The 23,522-nt window shown below is 37.4% G+C and overlaps 1 protein-coding gene across 1 annotated transcript in view; it reads right to left on the bottom strand.

The window, feature by feature from the left end:
• NLK (nemo like kinase) overlaps positions 1–23,522 on the bottom strand; it is a 168,367-nt gene that overhangs the window by 30,373 nt on the left and 114,472 nt on the right. The window contains exon 4 of the mRNA XM_070562686.1: positions 739–845. Within this exon, the coding sequence (XP_070418787.1) occupies positions 739–845 (107 nt within the window). The remainder of the gene's footprint in view (positions 1–738; positions 846–23,522) is intronic.

Raw genomic sequence — 23,522 nt, 5'->3', positions numbered from 1 at the left:
TAATATTATTCATGTGTTTTAATCCTTTCGGCAGATACTTTTCAATCTTTATAAAGAATGTCTTAATTCTACGAATCCCGTGGGAGAAAAAAGTATTTTGCTAGGTAAGAACACTGTTTCTTTACACAATTCTACATTTGTAATAACAAAATTCTGAAGGACAAACCCGATGGCCAGAAGCAGCTCTAAAAATGTCGGCTCAAATCACTTCTTTATCAAGTCAGTGGTCTTTAATGAGCCAGTCTGGAGAATTATTTAGCTATTTCAACCAGTCTCCTCCATGCTTTGGCTTTAAGAGTCATTTTGTTTTTTTACACTTGGACTCAGGTATGCTAGCCAACATTCTGACCAGGTTGGCTTGAAGAATGGATCTCATCCCACAGTTACTTTTCAGTTTAGTCATCTGATGCCAGCCACATACTCCTACTAATGGCTGTTTAGTAAAAACTTTGTGACAAACCATCTTGCTTATTTACCTACCCTAGATTAACCCACTCAACTGCCTAATGTATTAGATAGGGCCTTCTCTTACAGTGCTGAAAATAAGAACCATTTGGCCACCCTTAAAAGCCTCTTATTTAACATCAAGTATAGAGGTTATTAAATATACCTTGGTTAAAAGAAAAAAGTCTTTAGGGAAAAGGAAAGCCTTGGAAAGTCAGATTAAAGTTCAAATGAGAAGAAAAATATTTCATTTATACAGTGACACAAGCTTTTTCTACAGAAAGAAAATCTTACCTCGCAAAATCTGATAAAGAAAAACTTTGACATGATCTGAGCTGAGTGGTTGAGGAGAGACGATAATTTTGTGTAGGTCACTCTGCATCAATTCTGTGACAACATATCTTGAGGTCTTAAGTTAAGGAGAGTTCAGAGAATTTAGCCCTCAATCCCCTCAGAGTAGGCACCAGGTCTAAAGAGTAACTTCCATTGTTTTTTTTTTTTTTTAAAAGATTGGCACCTGAGCTAACAACTGTTGCCAACCTTCTTTTTTTATTCTTTATGCTTTTTCTCCCCAAATCCCCCCAGTACATAGTTGCATATTTCTCATTGTGGGTCCTTCCACTTGTGGCATGTGGGACGCAGCCTCAGCATGGCCTGGTGAGCGGTGCCATGTCCGCACCCAGGATCCGAACCAGGGAAACCCTGGGCCACCGAAGCAGAGCACATGAACTTAACCACTCGGCCATGGGGCTGGCCCAAATAACTTCCATTCTTAAGGCTAAAAAATGCTTAGGGAAACAAAGCTTCTAGACAGCATGAGAGAGATGAGAATTCCATTCTTCACAAGATGAAACATTGCCAAAATTAAAGAATTTACTGTTTAAAAGTTAGCAAAAGTAAACAACCAAGTGCCTTTCCTGTAATTGGCATAATAAGAGAGAAAAATTATCGTCAACATTTTAAATGACAGCCAGGCTGAATATAAAGAGTGTGAAGTCTCAGATTCTATTCAGACATGTAACTGGAGCATCCTTTGAATGCAAACAAGAGAGAGTTGGTGGTCTCACTCTGCTACCATGGCACCAATGGAAAAGATGACAACCTACCTGTCAACTGTGGCTTAAGCTACTTTATGAAGGACGTACTCCTAAAAATGTGTAAAATAGTTAGTTCAAATCCAAGTCCTCTCTACAATCTTAACAACTTAATTCTTTTATTATTTATTATTTAACTTTTTATACATTTATACCTCCTTTCTAAATTTTAAGCTTTCTATGCTTTGTGATCTGTTATATCCTCAAGGCTTTGCTCAATCAACACGGGGCAGATGATCAAAGGCTGGGGCCTGGGGAGCACTGGAGATGTCTAATTCAGAACTCTCATGAAGGTCTTGTCTCTTGCTATATCTAGAATAGGACAGATTCATGTCCTACCCTACCCACAGTTAAGAACTCATTAAAAGTTTGGGTGAGTTTTATGATTTAAGTATAATCTTCCTTAAGACCAATGGAAAGGGCCCTTGACTTTAGGAGGTTCTTAACAGGTTTCAAATTCTTCTGACACCTTGTAAAAGTTAGTTTCGCATTCTGAGTAAAACACTAAAGCTTCCCTAGCCCTGTGCATATGAAAACAGGGAAAGGCACGACAAAAAAAAAATGGCATAGTTATTTTGCTTTCTTACATAGTTCCTCAGATCTTAACTGTCTTCTTCCAGGGAGATATTATGGAATCCTTGAAAGGACAACCCATCTGACACCCTGTAAAACACCTCTTATACTAGTCCTGTTCCACTGCTACTCTTAGAAGAAGATAAGCCATCTCAAGGGGCAGCTATAGTCTTAGAGTGCTTAGCATTAGCTATAAATAAACTAAGAGGGTCCTGGGACTCCTGTTTTAGCATTTACATGCTCGTTGTAAGGGTAAATGCATATAAAAAATAAAGATGAGAAGGAGTCTGCCTTCAAAACTTACAATAATTTTTAAAAACTGCTGCTTGGTCCTGTTCTCTTTTCACATTCACTCTCTTGGATAATCCAATCCCATGACCTTAAATAACATCCATGCTGATGACATCTAACTTTATATCTCTAGTTAACCTAGTTAATCTTCATTTTATTTTTTATTTTACACTTTGTCTATTTATTTTTTAATTTTCATTTATTTATATTTTTCTGAGGAAGATCAGCCCTGAGCTAACATCTGTGCCCATCTCCCTCTACTTTATATGTGTGACGCCTACCAGAGCATGGCTTGCCTAGTGGGTGCCATGTCTGCACCCGGGATCCGAAGCAGTGAACCCCGGGCCGCTGAAGCAGAATGTGCACATTTAACCTCTGTGCCACCGGGCCAGCCCCAAATCTTCATTTCCTAAGTCCAGTCTTGTACATCAGACTGTCTACTCATCATCTCCACTGGATGTCTAATTGACATCTCAAACTAACATGTCCAAAACTATTCTCTAGCTTTCCCCCAAATACTTTCTAGCTGAAGGCTTTCCCACAGCAAACCTATTTTTCAGGCAAGTTGCTCACACACCACAAGCCTTGGAGTCATCCTTGATTCTTCTCTTTCTCTACCTCCAATCTATCAGAAAATTCTATTGGTTCTTTCAAAATTTAGCTACAGAATAGCACCATTTCTTATCATGTCCACTGTTACCACCCTGACCCAAGACCCTTAGATTTCTAAAACACAGAGCCAGAATAATTTTTTTACTGTTACTTTTTTGTCTATATGTTGATGCTTTATTACATAGAATATATAATTTTTAAGGTTTTTACACTCTTCAGTATGGTTTTTCTCGTAGGTTTTATTAATCAGATTCTTTCCAGAGAAATATATTCTACTTCATAATGAAGGTTGGTGAGGAAATGAGATTTGGCATGTAGAATTTACTTATAGGACAGCTTTTAGTGTCATGTTAGAATCATTCTATAAAAGGATACATATCAGTTAAATTACAATATTATCAGAAATATTTTGTTTTTCTTAATAGTTTAACATTTTTTCTTATAAAAATTTTGAAACACACAGAAAACTTGAAAGAATTAAACACTGATCATCTCTCTATGTCCACCACATTGATTCTACACTTAACATTTTGCCATATTTGCTTTAGTACACATTTATCCATGGTTCTCTCTATTTACCAATTCGTCTTACTTTTTGGATGCATTTCATAGAATGATCTTTTAGGATGAAAGCCAGATTATGTCACTCTGCTGCAAAGGCTTCCCATTTCATTTAGAGTAAAAGCCAAAGACTTTAAAATGTCTTTAAAGGGCTATACATGATCTGGCCATCTTACGTCTCCAAACTCCTCTCTAGTCACTTTCCTCTTTGCTATTCTCTGAACACGCTAGACACACACTGACCTTAAGCCTTTGTTCTAGCTGTTCCCTCTGCCTGAATTGTGCTTCCCCAGACATCTTCTTGGCCAACTGTTTCACCTCCTTTGTGTTTTTCCTTGACTCTTCTGAATGAGGCCTACCTTGACCACTCTAACACTGTGTCCTGCACTCCTTACCCAACCCCCTCAACCAGCTCTACTTTTTCTTTTTTCCTTTAGTACCTATCCTACATAATTTACTTACGTTTGTTTGTCTATTTCCCCAACCCTGCTCCATGAGGGCAAGGGTTTTTGTTTGTTTTGTTTGGTCTATCCCAAACTCTCAGAAACAATGCCTGCACAAAGTAAGTCCCCTATAGCTATCGGTTGAATGAATGAACTAATATATATTGGATACCCACTAGATACCAGCCACTCTAAGTATTTTAAATATATCATCTCATTTAATTTTCATGGCAGTCCTACAAGGTAGCTGGTGGTATCCCCATTACAGATGAGGAAATTGAGGTTAACAGAAGACAAGTAACCTGCCTAAGGTTACACAGTAGCGAAATTTGGATTTAACTACATTTAAAATTCTTTCAATGGTTCTACACAATTTCAGATTTTATCTTATATTCTTTTTTTGTTATATTTTGAAAAACTATAATAAAATATGGTAAATGTTCATTGTGTTTTTATGGAAGAATTTCAGCTAATAAATGCAGAAGCAACGTCAGATTAGGAAAAAAAAAATCACCACTGCAACTTCTATGATATTATGGATCTAGGCACTATATCAATGGCTGGTAAAACCACTTGAAAGAGATGAGGCTGACATCACCCCAATCTACCACTCAATCTTAGCAGCACTTAATGTGGGACAAGATATTATGTCCCTGTGATATGTACACCACTGCCTAGAAAGTATTCATGCCTTAAAAACCTTAATATATGAATCCTCTAGCTCTAATTATCAGTTTACAAGAAATATGGGGAATAAAAGAACAAAAGACACCATGAAGAGGGAATCAGCCAAACACACAATGTGGATCATCCTTCACGAAAAATTTCTCCAACAAATCAAGGACAAAAAATAAAATGTGTGTCTGAGGGGAAGGGAAGGTAGGAAGGAATGCTTGGGATAAAAGAATCTCAAGAGATATAATAACCAAATGAACTTTGTTTAGATCCTAATTCAAACAAATCTGATTTAAAAAGATCTTTGAGGCAATCAGGTAACGATAGTAAAGAATTAGCTAATTTTATTAGGTGTGATAATGACATGATAGTTACGTTTTTAAGGTCCTTATCAGTTTGAAATGCTTATTGAAGTATTTATAGGTAATACAATGTGATGTTTGGGATCTACTTTAAAATACTGCAGCCCTCCTTCTCAATAAAAAGCAATAGAGGAAATGAGATTGGCAAAAGGACTAATAATTGTTGAAGATGGGTATTGGTATATGATAGTTATTATACTAATGTTTCTACTTTTGTGTATTTTTGAAAATTTCCAAAATAGTTTAAAGCAGAATTTTTATAACTATATAGTGTTCTAATGTATCAACATATTATAATTCACTTAGCCAAACTGTCATTTTTGAAAATCCAAGTTATTTCTAATTTTTTTTTGTGTGTGTGTGTGTGTGTGTGAGGAAGAGTGTCGCTGAGCTAACATCTGTGCCAATCTTCCTCTATTTTATGTGGGACACCACCAAAGTGTGGCTTCACAAGTGGTGCTAGGTCCACACCCAGGATCTGAACCTGAGAACCCCAAGCCACCAAAGCGAAGCGCATGAACTTAATTACTATGCCACTGGCCCAGCCCCTCTAATTTTTTTTTTTTTTACTATTTTAAATAATCCTGAGATAAACATCCTATATATAAAGCTTTATGTGAATCTTATTTCCTATTGATATATTTCTTGAAGGGAAATTATGGTATCAAAGTAAATTATATTATACTTTTTTCTTTCATTTAAAATATCTTGTGAACATCTTTCCATGGTATACAATTCTTTTATATCATTTTAAGTGCTTAAATAGTATTCCATTTTATGTAATCTGTCATGACTTAAGCAATCTCCCATCACTGGACATTCAGGTTATTACTGTTTGATTGTAATGTAGCTCTGTGGGAGGGCTTAGAGCTTTATAGTTTGGTTTCATGAGGGATCCTCAATTGTGTATAGATCCTCTCTTGGGTTAATCCATTTCTCTAGAGAAGAGCCCTCCAAATTTCTGTCTCAGAAGGCTTAGGCCAGGCTGCCAGGGTTCTGTACAAGTCGGGGGAAGGGCCAAAGGCACCACAGCTCAGCTCATGCTGTCTCCAGGGAATAAAGCTTTTAGTCTTCTGTAGGATAGGAGATGATCATCTGAACACCTTACTACTTCTTACACAGGCTTGCAACCAATTCTGCGTTTAGGGCTATCTGTATCCCTACTTTCTGAGATACTTGATGCCTCCAATTTCTGAGCTGTTCTGATGTTCTCCAGCAAGAACCAACCTGTTTCTGGGTTCTCACTACTGCCAGCATAGGTTTTGCCTCTTCTAGTTTGAGAGTTAACCCTTCACTGACATTTTAGGGGAACTGCAAGAAGGGACTGCAGTAAAGATTTGTGTTCTTATCAACTTGTTTTTAGGTTGAAAATTGTTTACATGTTTATTGACCACATATATGTGTGAGTATGAGAAAGAAAAAGAGAGGAAGAGTGAGAAGGAGAGTATGACAGAGTGTGAGAGAACTGTTTCTGCACTTTGCTCCATTTTCTACTGGCATGATAATTTTTATTTGTAAGAACGCTTTACATATTAAGAATATTAACCCTCTCACATACACTGAAAATTTGTTTTCCCACTAGGAAATCTTAGAGACAGAAAAAACCTTCTATTTGCACTATTAAACCTTACTCAGAAGTCCCAAGATTATTAAGCTGGTTCCAGAAATCTCAAGGGACAAAAACAAAGGCACATTACACAGGAAAAACAAAACAACAAAACAAAAACAGAAAAACTTCACAACTGTCATCACTGTATTAAATGCTGTCAACTTGAGGTTTTACCCAGGAAAAAAAATCGGTAAAGAGAGTATGAACCACTTATATGTATGGGATGTCAGTCATGTCTGCTGAGTTTATTGACAATTTTCTGTTCCCACCAGGACTGAAAAGTTCTTGCATGGATGTGAAGATCAGGTTATATTCTATTTTGCCTCACATATCTACAAAACTGGCAGCCAAGTTGTAATGCCAGGATCTTTCCTGTTAGTGACAGTTGGTATGCATGCAAGCAGCAGACAGAAAACATTTTAATTTTCAAGTTATCAGGTTGAATTCATAGTGCTGGCACTTAAAAAATCTTGCTTTGACTTATAAAAGGAACAAACTGATACAAAAGCCAAAAACATTCTGAAATAATGTCATATGCTTTCTTCTAACAGTGACTACATTTTCAAAAAAGGGGGAAAAGGAAAACATTGGCCGGCTGGTATGGGTACTATTCTAACCAGATATTTTATAATTACTCATTTCAGAAAAAAAACCCTTACATTTCATTTAGCATTACAAAACATTTATTTCCAGATCAGGGTGTTGTTCACCCTAACCTACTGAATTTGAACTGACGATACTGAACCATTTTTGACCAACAAAAGTAATTTCACATGTTCAACCTAACACAGAGCAAAGTATTACCAGATATCAAAAAATCAAAAAGGCATTCAAAATGCATATAGAGCATGATTTCAAATAAGTCAATTCTTCTATACTAAGACCATATACACATGTGCATAATTTCTCACTAAATATAAACCAGCAGGTATTCCCTTTGCTAAACACAAATGACTGGATTACCACATCACTGTCCTCAAGATCCGTGAACTTGAAAAACCTTTCACTCAACCTCCTGTTATAATATTTAAGAGAGAGTTTAAGAGTGCTACTATCATATCTCTGCTTCTTGAGAAGATGACAGGCTGGTTAAAAAAGAATGAAGGTAGGTTAATAAAGTCAATTTAAATAGAAAGTCCAGGGCAAAACCATAGAGAGCCCCTGTCCGCCTTCCTCATTTTGTTTACCCTTGTGCAGAGATGCTTTACCCTCCTCTAATATCTTTTAAACATAAAAGATGTAAAAGAGTGAAAAATTTCAAACATATAATCTTTACAAAGTGATTAAAACAGCCACTCTGCAGAGAGTAAGTTTTGTTAAGCTTTAGTTTAACAAAGTAAATTCTTCAGGAGAAATACATTTTTTTACTCCATGAATAAAAGTTTTTTCTTCAGAGAAAACAAGCCAACAACCAGGCTAATCTTTTAAAATTTTATTTCTCTGGAAAATACAATTCCTGAATTTGAAGATAGCTGCAGAAACTTAGAACCAACACACACCACTTTATGATAAGGTTTCTGCTTTGCTATAGCTAAAATCCTCTAAGTCTCAATCCCCAGCATAATGTCTCCCAGATGTCTCAACTAGTTGCCATGCCAACTAAAGCAGCTTAAATTAAATGAGGGCCTGAAAAGGCACCTGCATCACTCCAGGTCTGTTGCGCATTAAATAAAGCTCTCTTGACAGGGACTCAGAGGTGCCATTAACTTGAACAGCAGCTATCTGATTATTGTTTCTGAGTAATTTAATGAGGGTCTCCAAACAAGAGGGAAAACATGGTGCTCTTTCTCTTTCCTGGTCCTTCTAAATGGGACAGCCTCTCCAACAGCTGGTGTACCCATTGGTCAATGACTTTGCCAGGGCCTTTTAAGTTCCCACTGCGTTAAAGATAAAATATAGGACCAAAGATAGGGCTTTCAGGAGAATATTAACAGATTAAACATGTTTCCCTCTTAAAACTCATCATTAAAAATATGATTGTAAAAAACATACTGTGCATGGTATGCCAACCTCAGAGTGATTTGAACGGCCCTGCTATAAAATAAATTGCCACTGATTGCAGCAATTAGTTAAGAAGCTCCATGAAATATGGATTTCAAAATGTACTGATTTGCTTCAGAAAAACGAATGATGCAAATTAACAATTATAAATGCATGGGGGGTGGGGCATGGCAGCTCTGATGCCTCAGGCGCCCAAGAGAAACCACAGTGTTTCTGTGTTGTTTTAAAGAGTTAAATTTTTTTTGTGATATTGATTATTTTAGAAGATTCTTTATAACGGGGCAGAAAATAGTCCTTTTGCTGCTTTCTCAAATATTATTAGTCACTGGGGAATATTACTTAATAGAAACACAAACTCAGGATAAAGAGGATATGTGATTCACCCAAGGTCACATTCACAGTAAAAAGCCAGACTACCCTACATTTCCTGACTCCTAGCCCAGTGCTCTCTCTACCCCACCAAGCTGCTTCCCATAGGAGCTTGCTACTGTTCCCATTTCCTAACCAAATATCATCATAGTATGCAGATTACTTTGAAATAAAGAAAGGCTGAATTATTTTTAATTATGTGCTATGAGGAGAAGGAGAAAGGAAGCTAAACTTTTGCTGAAGCTACTTATGTGCCACTTTATATGTCACCTCATTTAATCCTCATAATACCTAATTTGTAACTATTCCTATTTATGAGAAGAGCACACCAAGGCTGGGAGAGGTTAAGCTGCTGACACAGAACTTGGATTCAAATCTAGGTTGTAATGATTCTGAAGTCTGACCCTTTCCATGAAATTTTGCCTCTCTCTGTTTACTATTAAAGAGAGAAAATGAAATTCATGAGACCGACTTACTTGCATGTTGCAAAAACCAAGTTTCAAGCAAAACCCACAAATTCAATACTGCATTGCATGAAGCAGCTTTTAGAATCCCTTCCTAGCCATGTGCTTTAAACGGGAAGTCACTCATCATTCTTCAACAAATATTCTGAACAGCAGCATGTGCCACACATAGTTCTAGGCACTGGAAACGCAATGGTGTACAAGGGCATCACTGCCCTCACTGAGTTTACAGACTAACAAGGGAGATGGACAATTAAACAAGCAATTACAATATATTCACTCAAAGAGTGCAACAATGTTATGGCTGTTAAACTCATAAAGCCCTTTAGGCACTGCTTTGGGATTGAATATGCCAGACTTGCCATCACATTGCCAACAGAAATAAGAGAAACAAAGTGGCACAACCAACAGATATTCTCCTAAAGAGATAAGTCTTTAAATTATTAGAATTGCTAAATTCCACTAACTACAGAGATTTAAACCTTTAGTTAAACATGTGAGAAACCATCAACGTTTCTTCAGCTCCTGCGGAATTTCTAAATTAGATGCACATTCTAACTGGCAATTTACCTATATATGTAAAAACACATACATACTTACATTTTATTTCCTAAAATGCTTCACTTAAAAAATTTTTTTTAAAACACGAGCTATAATAAAAATAAAAGCAATTAACATTTATTGAGTTCTCACTATGTGCCATGCTCTTTCTAAGCACTTTATACGAATTATCTCTATGAATTCTCACAACACAGTGGCACGTTATTCTAAAGAACTAATTGTTCTCTTTTTGAGTTTTAAGTCTTTCCTTTTGGAAGGAAGTGAATCTGAAGATCTCTGAAGTAATTGCTCAAATCCACCCAAGCACTCTTATTCATTTCTTCTAGCACCTGAGTTGTGGTCTTAGTACTGTCACAAGAGGTTACAACCTCAAATAAGAAATAATCCCACAGTTTGCTTAGGGATTATCTCAGTTTGCTCAAGAAGTGTTCTTGAGCCTATACTATGTGACACTTTTAACATAGCTCACCTCATTTAATCCTCAGAACAATTTGGGACTATTCCCATTATCAGATCTAGACTGGGGATGAAGGAATGCCAGGTGGACAGGGCAAATAACGATATTCCTTTTGCCAAAAACTGAAAAATACAATGGTTAAAAAAATCACAGGCAAGTTTTTCTACCTCACACTCTCTTTGCCTCTGTCTCTTTCTACCTCCTGAGTATTTACTTTCTTCTAGTCTTATTCCTTTCACCCTTCTTTAGTCTAACTACAAAGCTTTTGACAACTCAATAAACATTTTCCTGTATCTATGAATCATATATGCTTATCTGAATACCTTCTTACTCCCTATTATTTTTTTTACTGGATGAGAACTTAAAAGATCAGCGTGTATGTGTGTGTGTGTGTGTATATATATGCGTGTGTATATACATATATATAAAACAGGGACCCCTGGTTAACTTTTTCCTTAAAACAACATAAATTTATTCTCTTACAATTCTGGAGGTCAGAAGTTCAAAATTAGTTTCATTGGTTTAAGGTCAAAGTAAGTATTCTGGCTAACTTTTTGTGTGTGGGCTGACAGAAGGCTAGACTAGTACCCTTGACAAGAAAACAAAACAAAACAAAACAAGTCTCAACTAGAGATTGCTGAAAATATAGGACAGACCTTTGGCGGGAGGGCTAAGTTGAAAATTAAGTTTGGGAATCATTAGATAAGGTGAGAAATAAATAACAATCTCTACTTTCTAAAACTAAATGAAATCTGCCAGAAATGAGGCATTAATTTTGCTTTTGGTTACAATCTTCTTTTTCTTTGCATAAAGTTTTTTTAAAAATTTTTTTCATTTCTTTCTTCTATTTTAAAAATCTGGATATTGAAGTTCTGAAGCACATCACCATTAATGGGTTATAAATTCAAACTTGAGGACATTCTTTAGAATAATGCACACCAGTGTCAACAGCAGAGCTGTTAGTGCAAAGTGCCCAAATATAATATGCAGGACACCCTGCTAGACTCCCACAAAGATTGCTGAGGAATAAAAGGTGTTCATGGCAGACAGTTTAAAGCAGGAAAAAGCAAAAATAAGGAATCTTCTGAGGATCAAAGAAAGGAGGTAAGAATATATTAGAGAAAGGCAGAGAAAAGAGAGGGGTGTTTAGGCTTAAAAACAGTTTTGTACAATCTTTGATGCAAAAAAGTTTATAGGCAAGAAGACTGGGAAACTAATCTAGGCTGCCAACTGCACCTCAATGGTAAGCCTCCTCTGACCTCTGGTATTGATTAAAGCAAACCTGTACTATGATCAATATTTGATTAACCCATCTTTATGTTGCTGTATCTGTTCTAGGAAGTAATTTAAGAATGCATGATAATCAGCCCCATGCCAGAAAACCTGACTATTTCAACTGTCAAAGGTAATTCTGCACAAAAAGCTACATAATCACCACAGAAACAAATGCTGACACCAAATTCTGACCTTCAATTATGAGTAAGATGATTGAATCCTTTTCTGTTTTTAGGAAGTCATGATTACTCAAGCAGTCTCAGAGGCTGCAGGACTGGTGCCAACAGCATCTTTGTTTAACCATCGTCATTAGCATCAATAAATACTGACTGGGTACCAAGTGGGTGTAGAGAGCATGCTAACTCAATGACAAAACAGAGAAACAAGGTGGATGAATACAAGGCAACATTCAAGAGGTTAGAAAAAGACTGAGATTGATATGTAAAAATCAAGTAGAGAAAACAAGAAGCAAAAAGATTTTGACGTACACGGACACAGAAACTTGATCAAAAAAAGAAAAACAGGTGATATTTATTGAGAGTTTTCTATGTGTCAGACATCCAGCTTTGAATTTGTTTTGCCGCATCTACTGATTACTCTAAGCGAAGAGGTTTAGAGAAGTGAAGGAAGGAGCCAAAGGTCATAGGTGACATGTGGCAGAGTTGGCACTGGATCCCAGTAAACCTCAGAAAAAAGGTGAAAGAAATAATTCTACTTTAGAAGAGAGAAAGCCAGGAAGCTCATTTTAAAAATGAGGAGTTACAGGATTGAGGCAGTGGGAGGCAGCGCAGTGTAGGCTTTGGAATCAAAGCCCACGTTAGACTCTTGACTCTGCCACTTCCTAGTTTGATAACATTAGGCAAGTTGAATAACTTCTCTGAGTTTGTTTCTGCATTCATAAAATAGGCACAAGGATATCTACGACACAAGGTTACTGCCAGGGTTTAGATGATGTACGTGAATCACATATAAATGTCTGGCACATAGGGGACAGGGATTACACGGTAGCTGTGCTTTCATGATGATCATCATCATCGTTATGAAAGGGAGGAACGGTACTGAGTTTATTAAATATCAATATGCCAGGCACTGTGCCAAATGTCCTACATACATTAACTCATTTATTCCTTGCAACAGTACTTCGAGGAAAAATATCATCTCCACTTATCACTAAGGAAACTGAGGCTCAAGGAGGAGTATTCAAAAACCTTTTTCAAGGTCAAAAGGTTAGTAAGTGACAGTAGTGGGGAATCAGAATTTGAACTCAGGATTGCCCGATATCAAAGTCCATGCCTTTGCCAAAATGTATGCCTGTGTTCTTATTTCTTCCCAACATTTCCCTCTCCCCTCAGGAAAAAGCCAAAAGAATATAAGTAAAAAAGAAACACAAAACAGGCAGCCAACTGAAAAAGCTTAAAGCTATTGATCCTAAAAGGAAAGATCAGGCAATCTCAAAAGGATATCACTGCTGAAGAGGAAAATTTTATTCACTTATTAATGGGGTCTCATGCCATCTTTGTTTTGTTTCGTTTTGAGGAAGACTGACCCTGAGCTAACATCCCTGCCCATCTTCCTCTACTTTATATGTGGGACGCTTACCACAGCATGGCGTGCCAAGCAGTGTGTAGGTGCACATATGGGATCCGAACCGGTGAACCCTGGGTCACCAAAGTGGAAAGTGCACACTTAACCGCTGAGCCACCGGGCTGGCCCCTCTCATGCAGTTTTTTGGCACCAAAAATCACTATGTCCATGATTGCCACATTCCTTCATATGGGGACAAAAAGATCTTTTCTTAGACCAAGAAAAGTTTTCTACAAGGCATATCATTGAGAGAGAGCTGGGGTTGGTTTTGGACAGACTGGAAACTGAAGGGAGCAATTAAAAGTGCTAATCTCTGTGAGACCTCTGTGAACCTCCACACAGGGACTCCTGGTTTTGGCAAAGAGCTTTGGTAACCTGAAGAGTTTCTCAGTCTTGAGCTCAGGGTAGTAAAAATTAGCTATCAGATTGGTATCCTGTAACTGATTAGTGTCCCACATATCCAAAACAACACATACACACAACAAAACTTTGCTTGGCTCATGTATATCTTATTTTCCTTTGGAAAAAATCCTACTTCGACCTAATCCTGTTTTCTACCATCTGATTCTCTTGCCACCTCTAAGTGATCTATCAATAAAAGACTGTCAATGAAACACATAATTATTAAACCCATCACCAGTTGTACAATTCAGTGCTCTTAATATTTAATAATGACAGGGAAACTAATCTAGGCTGCCAACTGCACCTCAATGGTAAGCAGACAGCAAACTGATACAATAAGTAGTAAATACAGATTTGTGCTGGTGTGCTGTAGGTCTGTTAAGTTCCCCGAAGTACTGCTTTCAAATAAACTGAGTTGGTAGCAAGAGACTCAGCTGGTCTATGAAGTAGCTAAAAGCCCCACTGCTTCCCCATATCCTCCAATTAAGGCAGGTCTGATATATTTAGTGGCTTCTGAAACCTCTGGATCTCCACGTAACACATGCCTCCTGGTGTCTAGCAACCTTAAAAAATAGAAATAAAGTTGGGATATGACAAAAGGATCAAACAGTCCTATGAGCGTCCCTAAACTTTCACACCTGAATTAAATATGCCAAGTGGCTAATAATCAGAAGGTTAACCAGAAGGTTAAGCAGTTCAAGAGAATGATAACGGGGTTATGAGGCTTTTCAGAGCTCAAATTAGGCGTGGCTTTGTTGCTATTCAATATTACCCTCTAATAGTTGGAAGGCTTAACACCAATTTATTCCCACCAGCTGGGAAGTTTGAGAGATATATTTATTTTTTAATGGAGAGGTGAAAAGACTAGATTCAAGCTTTAGATTTTTTTGGCTTCACCTGGAACACAGATGTTTCAAAGAGCTAGTGTGAATAAGTTGCTCCAACTATAGCGACTCTCTTCAAAGCAGAGGGAAAAAAAAATTCCAACTGTGAGTTGGAACTTTAAACCATTCTTTAAACAACCTCAAGATTTGCTAATACATTAAAGCTGAGGTAATCTTTATGCAGCCCGGAAGGGACTACAAATAGGAGGCGTGACTACTACTATAAGGCATAAGAAGAGGAGTGATTCCTGGGATGGCAGGCTGAAGGAGGAAATTATGGCCTATCTTTCTAATTAATAAGAAGGTTTGGTTAAGGTAATGGAAAAAGCAGTGAGATAGATATAATGTGGATGCAATCTGGATGGAGGGTGGGGGGTGCTAGTGAGTTGTACACTGAATATATTTTGAGGGAAGAGGAGACCAGGTAAGGGAATATGAGGTACTGAGATTAACAACCCATTCCCCATTAACAGTTCACATCTTATTTTTTTTTTAAACCTCTCTATAAACAGGCTAGGTATGTTACTAATAGGTCATTATGAAAGTCCATTTGTGTGTGATGAGTAGTTGGAATGCCATCTGTTGGTAGTGGGCGTGACACACTTTGCATCAGAAAGTTCACAGGAGTTCCTATTGTCTTTCAGCTTCATTAAGTTCTATCTCCTCTATAAGGGCTTCCCATACTACTTTTATAGCACTGTTCTGTCTGTCTGTCTGTCTGTTTACTTATCTATCTATCCATCCATCCATCCATCCCAATTTAATCCTCAAAATAACTCTATGAGGTAGGTATCATTATTATTCTCATTTTATTAAACAGGAAATTGAGGAACAGAGAGGTTAAATAACTTGCCCCAAATCATACAGGTAGTGAGAGGCAAAGCTGGGCTTCAAATCCAGGCAGTCTGGTTCCAGACTCCATGCTCTTTGCCACTATAACAGATTTTCTTTTTCTCTTCCTTCCTTCCTTCTCTTTCTCTCTTTCTTTCTTTTTTTGGTGAGGAAGATTGGCCCTGAGTTAACATCTGTGCCAATCTTCCTCTATTTTGCATGTGGGACACTGCCACAGCATGGCTTGATAAGCGGTTTATAGGTCTGTGGCCAGGATCTGAACCCGTGAATCCTAGGCTGCCAAAGCAGATCATATGAACTTAACCACTACACCACCAGGCTGGCCCCTAGATTTTCTTTTTATTACCTCAAGCCAGCAGAATGCTGACTAGGTAGGCCCTGAACTAATCATAAGGATTTTGAAATAAAGAGATGAGATCTTGTTCCTGTTTCATGATATGATAGTAAGTCACTAAACTCAAGACTGCTAAGGTCAGGCAGGAGAACTAAGGGAAGACCGAGAGTATGGCAGGCAGAAGGAATGGAGAAGGGGACTGACTGTAAGTGCTGCTATTTAGGCTCCAGTACCAAGAACATTGGAGTATTGGAGGAACCACAAAGGCTCTGTAGGGAGAAAAAAGGGAGACACTCACTGGTGAGTTTCCTAACATAACAATCCTCTAAGAACATGGGATGAAGGTCAATTTTTCACATTCCCATATTCAGGCTTGCCAACCAGTCTATGACTTAAATTGTTCCCACCTCTCAGACAAAAGAGAAAGAATAAAACTGATCCATTACCCAGCTTCTATAGTCCATAAGAACCAGGGAAATGTATAAACTATTAGGAATAAATGCTTACTATTGATGATAAGGTGTTGTGCAAATATCTAATAAGAAAGTACTGCTAAATAGCACTTCAATAATAACCATTTTGGCCAACTCAAGTTGTGTATATGTACAAAAATTTGTGATATGGTCTTATGTAAAAAACTACTTACTAGGTTCAAAACAATCTAGAGTTCAGAACAATAACAGGCTGACCTGCCTGCTTAACTGAACTGAAGTCTGAGAACAGATTTAATGTTCTGTATGCAATGAGAGACTGACGTTACATGAAAAACTATTAATGATGTGTTAAAAGCTTTCAGATAGCAAAATAAGGGTATTTAACTGGTTCAGCTGGATTGGGAGAAGAAAATGGAGAACGTGCCATATCAAATTATTCCCCAAAGAATGAATATGGACAGAAAGCTTTGAAAACACAATTTTAATCCCTAGTCTTCAGTGTCTTCGGATAATGAAAACTGGATCATTCTTTCTTCTGTTTCATATAGGACAGAGACCAACACCAAGCCAGATTATAAAAGAGAAATCTTGAAATATTAAATATTTATCAAGTAGGCACCATATTGATCAACAGTTCTACAATTTTTTTTTAAAGAGTCTTCATCTTTGTGTGATGCATGTTCGAAGAAACATGAGAATCAGGTGATTTTTCGAAAAAAACAGTGACTTTGTGGTTTAATAAACTGTAACATGCAGATACCCAAGTCTGGCTCCTTAAGCCATGAATTCTCTTATATGAAAAGTCCAAGAATGAAGCTAAAACATGCTTAAACCCATGTTAAGCACTAATTCTGAAATCCTGCCATTTCTGTTTGAAAGAAGAAAATCTCATAACCATAAACATGTGAGACTTAATAGTATCTCTTTCCTCACATTTTTTTCCCTGCCAAAATCAGGTCCACAGAAGAGGGAAATTTCAACCTAGATCTCAGGTAACTGCCTCTGAAATAAAAAGTGAGGACATTAAATAGCATGGATAATGACAATCTGGTTTATGGATATTGTTGATTACAAACAATGCTTTCCACGTGAAAGAAAAACAGCAATGCATCACAGAGAGAACTGCTTTCTCTTGTAATAAATGGTCAGCCCTAAATCTCATCATCATCTTTGCAACAAAAAGCACGGGCGCCTTTGCAACTAGAAAAAAATCAGTATGTTCTTCAATTAGAATCACTGACCTTTTCTGAAGCATGCTTGTGCTTCGCTATAGAAATCAATGGAATAAAAGGTCATGTTGTTAAAATGTTTGAATACAACAATCTCTTTCCCAGGCAAAGGCAAATTCCTTTTCTTTTTAAGGTAACTAATTTATTGTAAAGAATGTCAAAAATTAAAAAATTAAAACTACTTTTAATTTGCAATTTAAAAGTGACTAAAAAAAAATCAATTCTACCACTGGAAAAAAAAGAAAAAAATCTGGAAAGCTGTCATTCTACACACTCTGTCATAGCCCAGAAGGTTCTGTTGGCTGAATCCTTGTCATTATGGCTATAAACGCATATGCAATAAAACGGAAAGGGCATCCTAGAGAAAATGATGTTATTTCAAACCTCAATTCTCTTCTTCCCAAAGTGCCCTGAAGAGGGCAAAGGCAAGCTGTGTCTGTCAAATGTAGATGGTAGAGCTTGGTGATTACTAATCTTCCACCATCATAACCCTCCAGAGCAAATGCACATAAAACCCACAGATCAACAGCCAAGTAATAGAAGCTGAAGAAATGACTAGAATAGTCTCTATTTTTTCTGAATATAAAAAAAAATTTGAAGTAAGCTTCTCTACCTAGATTAGAAACATTTTACTTCTCCAATTTTTTTAATTCAAGAAGAGAAAGGGAAAATTCTTCAATCATCTCTTAATCCATTCAGATGATAAAGGATGCACTTATCATTCATATAAACTGTATCATGCTTCTTATGGCCAATACAATGAATCTTAACACTTTCTCCAAGAGATGAATCCTCAAATTAGACCCACCCACCTTTTCTTAATGGGTCTGAAAAACTTCTATGTCCAGACAATCTGTTTTCAAATGTTCTTGTGCCCAATAGAATTTGAGAGCAATTTACTCTAGTCTGATCTATTGTAAAGCTGCAAGAATGATGTCACTAAAACCTGAGAGCAGACTGCTATCAGTGGTATAAACCAACAAAACAGCATTCTTAAGGGCAGACAAGCGTCTCGATACACTGAGCTACGGATGCCTCCTTAGTACACCTACCCAGTACTACCCATCACCAGTGAGACTCATTTTCGGTTGAAGATTTTAAAAGATAAAGTGATTAAAAGGAACAGTTATGAAGGGCAAAGAGGATTCAAAATACACAGAGAACAAAAAATCGAGAAGAAGAAAGAATCTAAGACAGGTATATCAGAAGTCTGCTTCTGAGTACTTTTTATGGCAATTGAGAAGAGACGAAATAAAGCAGTGGTCCATTTAAAGCGATCAGCCTCCTCTGTCAAGATATAAAATCTGTTATATATCAAGTATATCTCAATAAAACTGAGGGAAAAAAGATATAAGATCTAACATACCTTATCCATTTGTTCACAGTACCCGCTTTCTAACATTTACAGAATAAATATTCTATTATGCATTTTGATGTACCACCTATTAGCACTGTTCCATATCACTATTTAATTAGAACACCTATGCAAAAAGGGTTACATGGACCGACAAACAGAAATTAGATACTGCCTAAAATTGTGTGGAAAAATAAGAATACAACTGGAAATATTGAAAATATATTTATCCTTTAATAGGATATAATTATGCATATTAATTATGTAATTGATCTTGTATGGACTGATATAGGAAGGACTAGTGAAAATGTTTTATTTTATGAAAATTATAAGTTCCACATAAGTCTTCCAAACTCTTTTTGGGGGAAAGGGAAGGAAGGCAGAGGAGTTTTTATATGTAAGAAAATGTGATGAATATCTCTATTGCAAACCTGATTACTCAGATATTATAATTATTTGGAAATTATCAATCATCACCATTGAACCATGAACTCCTTAAGGACAACAGCAATGGCTGTTACACTTTACACTACCTGCTGGTGCATCTTTCCTGAGGGTAAAGTTCTAAAATTAGGGCATAAAACGAATACTGAGTATCACAAAAATCAACTGGGAAGATGTCATGCTGGAGACCAATATATCAAACTCTCATTAAACTCAACAGCATTGTGTTCTCTGGTATTGGAACAGAGTGCTGTTTCTTTGATTGAACCCCATATGAAATAGCTGACTTCTGTTAAGGGGTCATGCTATATATAAGTACCTCTCTCAACACCAGAATCACACTCAGTTTGGTGACATGCTCTCACTGCAGGAAGCCTATGGGAGCTGAAACTACCCGAGGAACAGCACATTCTTGATTCGTATATCACGCTCACATTGGAAAAGAAGCTAAATGAATGCAATTAGGCATAAGCTAATTAAATTATCTCTTTCTCTTCTAATCATGCTAAAAAAAACCCCATACTGCATACACTTCAGTTTAAATGCAGGAATCTGTGACGTCAGCAACATGGCAGTGTGAGCTCACCCGGGACTCTCTCCCTGTCAAATTACAACCAAAAAGAGCAACTGCTTTCCAACCCCAAAAAAAGAATCCTAATAACAGAAATTGTCAGAGACCCACAGCAGCCAAATGACGGAGGGCAGAGAGGCTGGAGCCACCCCTCGAGGAGCTGGAATGGGATAAGAGAGAACTTCTCTCCCTCCCCTAGAGACTGGGATTGCTGCCGTGGGTGAGGGAAGGAGTCGGGGAGGGGCCATGTGTCCGGGGATCGTCCAGGACTCCCACCACCCGTGCAGCAGAAACCCTCTAATGGGGGAAAGCTTTTGCATGGGAGAACCCATCAAGGCAGGGCCCCGGGAGACCAGAGAGCGAGAGCTGATCTGCATCCAGGTTGGGCACAAGAGAAAGTGCCCCTCCTCCCCCAATCTACACTGCGCACCGCCATGGCGGCTGAAGGCGGAGGGCTCAGAACATGTGGCTCTTGAGCCCCATCTAGTGGCGACAGGCTGTAACTGCAACCAAATAATAGCATGCGCAAAAACCGCTCCTGTACCATCCAGCAATTTATAAAAGCTCCAGTCCACAAGAAAAACAATAAAAACACAGAATTATGTCCTGAGGACTTCGAAATAGGCAAACTAAGTGAAAATGAGTTCAAAATAGCTATCATCAAAATACTCAATGAGGTAAAGGGAAATATACAGAAACAAGTCAACGAGTTCTGGAGTTACTTCACAAAAGAGATTGAAACTATAAAGAAGAATCAATCAGAAATACTAGAGATGAAAAATACAATGGATCAGATAAACAGAATACAGAGTCCCTGAATGTCCATGTAGACACCATAGAGGAGCAAATTAGTATAATCGAAGATAGACAGGCTGAATGGCTCCAGAGGAAGAAACAGAACTAAGAATGAAAAAAACTGAAGAGAATCTCCAAGAAATAGCAGACACAATGAGAAAATGCAACTTAAGAAAAATCAGAATTCCTGAGGGCGTGGAAAAGGCAAATGGAGCAGAAAGTGTGCTCAACAAAATAATAGAATAGAACTTTCCAAATCTAGGGATTGAGAGAGAAATGTGTGTGGAGGAAGCTTTCAGATCTCCTAGATTTGTCAATGTAAAAAGACCTACTGCAAGGCATATAGTAGTAAAAATGGCAAAACTGAATGACAAACAAAGAATACTCAGAGCAGCAAGGCAGAAGAAAATAACCTACAAAAGGAACCCCCATCAGACTTTCAGTGGATTTCTCTACAGAAACCTTACAAGCTAGGAGAGATTGGAGTGACATATTCAAAACTTCAAAGGATAAAAATCTTTAGCCAAGAATACTCTATTCAGCAAAAATATCCTTCAGATATAAGAGAGAAATTAAATCTTTTCCAGATAAACAGAACCTAAGGGACTTCATAGCCACAAGACCGCCACTACAAGAAATCCTCAAGAAGGCTCTCATACCTGAAAAAAGAAAAAAAGGGAGAAAAGGGTCACAAAACACAGAGTAGGGAGACAAATAGATAGAATCAGAATAGGACAGCAAATATTCAACTATAGCATTAGGATAAAGGGAAGTAAATCACCAAAGCAAAGACAATCTTATCACTCTAACCACAAACTCACAACATAAGTTGGAATAAGAGATGAAAATAATAATTTAGGAGGGGAGGAGGAAAGGGACTGAAACAGTCTAGGCTAAGTAAGTAAGAGACCACCAGAAAACGGACTATGTTATACACGAGATTCTGAATACAAACTTCAGGGTAGCCACCACTAAACTAAAACACAGAACAGAGAGACAAAACATAAATAAGAAAAAATCTAAAAGACCCAGCATAAGAAATTGCAGAAGTCAATGGGTAGGCTAACACACAGGACGAGAAACAAAGGAAACACAGGAAAACCAGAAAACGAGCAACAGAATGACAGCATTAAGCCCTCATGCATCAGTACTCACCCTCAGTATAAATGGATTGAACTCTCCAATAAAAAGACACAGAGTGGTAAAATAGATTAAAGAACAACATCCAACAATTTGTTGCCTCCAGGAAACACAGTTCAGCTCCAAGGACAAACACAGGCTCAGAGTGAAGGGGTGGAAGACAATACTCCAAGCTAATAGCAAACAAAAGAAAGCAGGGGTTGCAATACTTATATCAGACAAAACAGACTTCAAGATAAGGCAGGTAAAGAGCGACACAGAGGGCCAATATATAATGATCAAAGGGACACTTCATCAAGAAGAAATAACGCTTATAAACATCTATGCACCCAACACATGAGCACCAAAGTTCATAAAGCAACTATTAACAAACGTAAAAGAAGATATCAAAAATAACACAATAGTAGGGGAACTCAACACCCCACTCACATCAATGGACAGATCATCCAGACAGAAAATCAACAAAGAAACAGTGGAGCTAAACAAAAAGCTAAAACAGTTGGACTTAATAGACATATATAGAACACTCCATCCAAAAACAGCAGAATACATGTTCTTCTCAAATGTGCATGGAACATTCTCAAGGATAGACCATATGTTGGGAAACAAGGCAAGCCCCTACAAATTAAAAAAAATTGAAATAATAACAAGCATCTTCCCCAATCATCATGCTATAATGCTATAAAGCTAGAAATTAATTATAAGAAAAAAGCTGAGAAAGGCACAAGGATATAGAGACTAAACAATATGCTACTGTACAAGCAATGGATCATTGAAGAAATTAAAGAAGAAATCAAAAAATACCTGGAGACAAATGAAAATGATAACATGCCATAGAAAGTCATATGGGATACAGCAAAAGCTGTATTAAGAGGAAAATTCCTCGCAATACAGACACATCTTAATAAACAAGAAAAATCCCAAATAAGCAATCTTAAACTACACCTAACTGAATTAGAGAAAGAAGAACAAACAAAGCCCTAAGTGAGCAGAAGGAGAGAAATAATAAAAACCAGAGCAGAAATAAATGCTATTGAAACAAAAAAGGCAGTAGAAAGGAGCAATGAAACAAAGAGCTGGTTCTTTGAGAAGATAAATAAAATTGACAAACCCCTAGCCAGACTTACAAATAAAAAAAGAAAGAAAGCTCAAATAAACAAAATCAGAAATGAAAGAGGAGAAATAACAACAGACTCTGCAGAAATACAACGGATTATAAGAGAATACTACAAAAAACTATATGTCAGCAAAATGGATAACCTAGAGGAAATGGATAAATTCTTGGACTCTTACAATCTCTCAAAGCTTAGTCAAGAAGCAGCACATAATTTGAACAGACCAATCACAAGAAAAGAGATGGAAACAGTAATCAAAAGCATCCCAAAGAATAAAACCCCAGGACCAGATGGCTTTCCTGGGGAATTCTACCAAACTTTCAGAGAGGACTTAATACCTATACTTTTCAAGCTATTCCAAAAAATTAGGGAGGATGGAACACTTCCTAACACATTCTACGAGGCCAACATCTCGCTGATTCCAAAGCCGGACAAGGACAGCACGAAAAGGGAGAACTACAGGCCAATATCGCTGATGAACATAGATGCAAAAATTCTCAACAAAATTTTGGCGACCTGAATTCAGCAATTCATGAAAAGGATGATACATCATGCTCAAGTGGGATTCATACTAGGAACCCAGGGATGGTTCA

The sequence above is a fragment of the Equus przewalskii genome, chromosome 10, assembly GCF_037783145.1.
Source record: "Equus przewalskii isolate Varuska chromosome 10, EquPr2, whole genome shotgun sequence".
NCBI lineage: Eukaryota > Metazoa > Chordata > Mammalia > Perissodactyla > Equidae > Equus > Equus przewalskii.
This window is presented reverse-complemented; position numbering and strand designations above follow the sequence as displayed.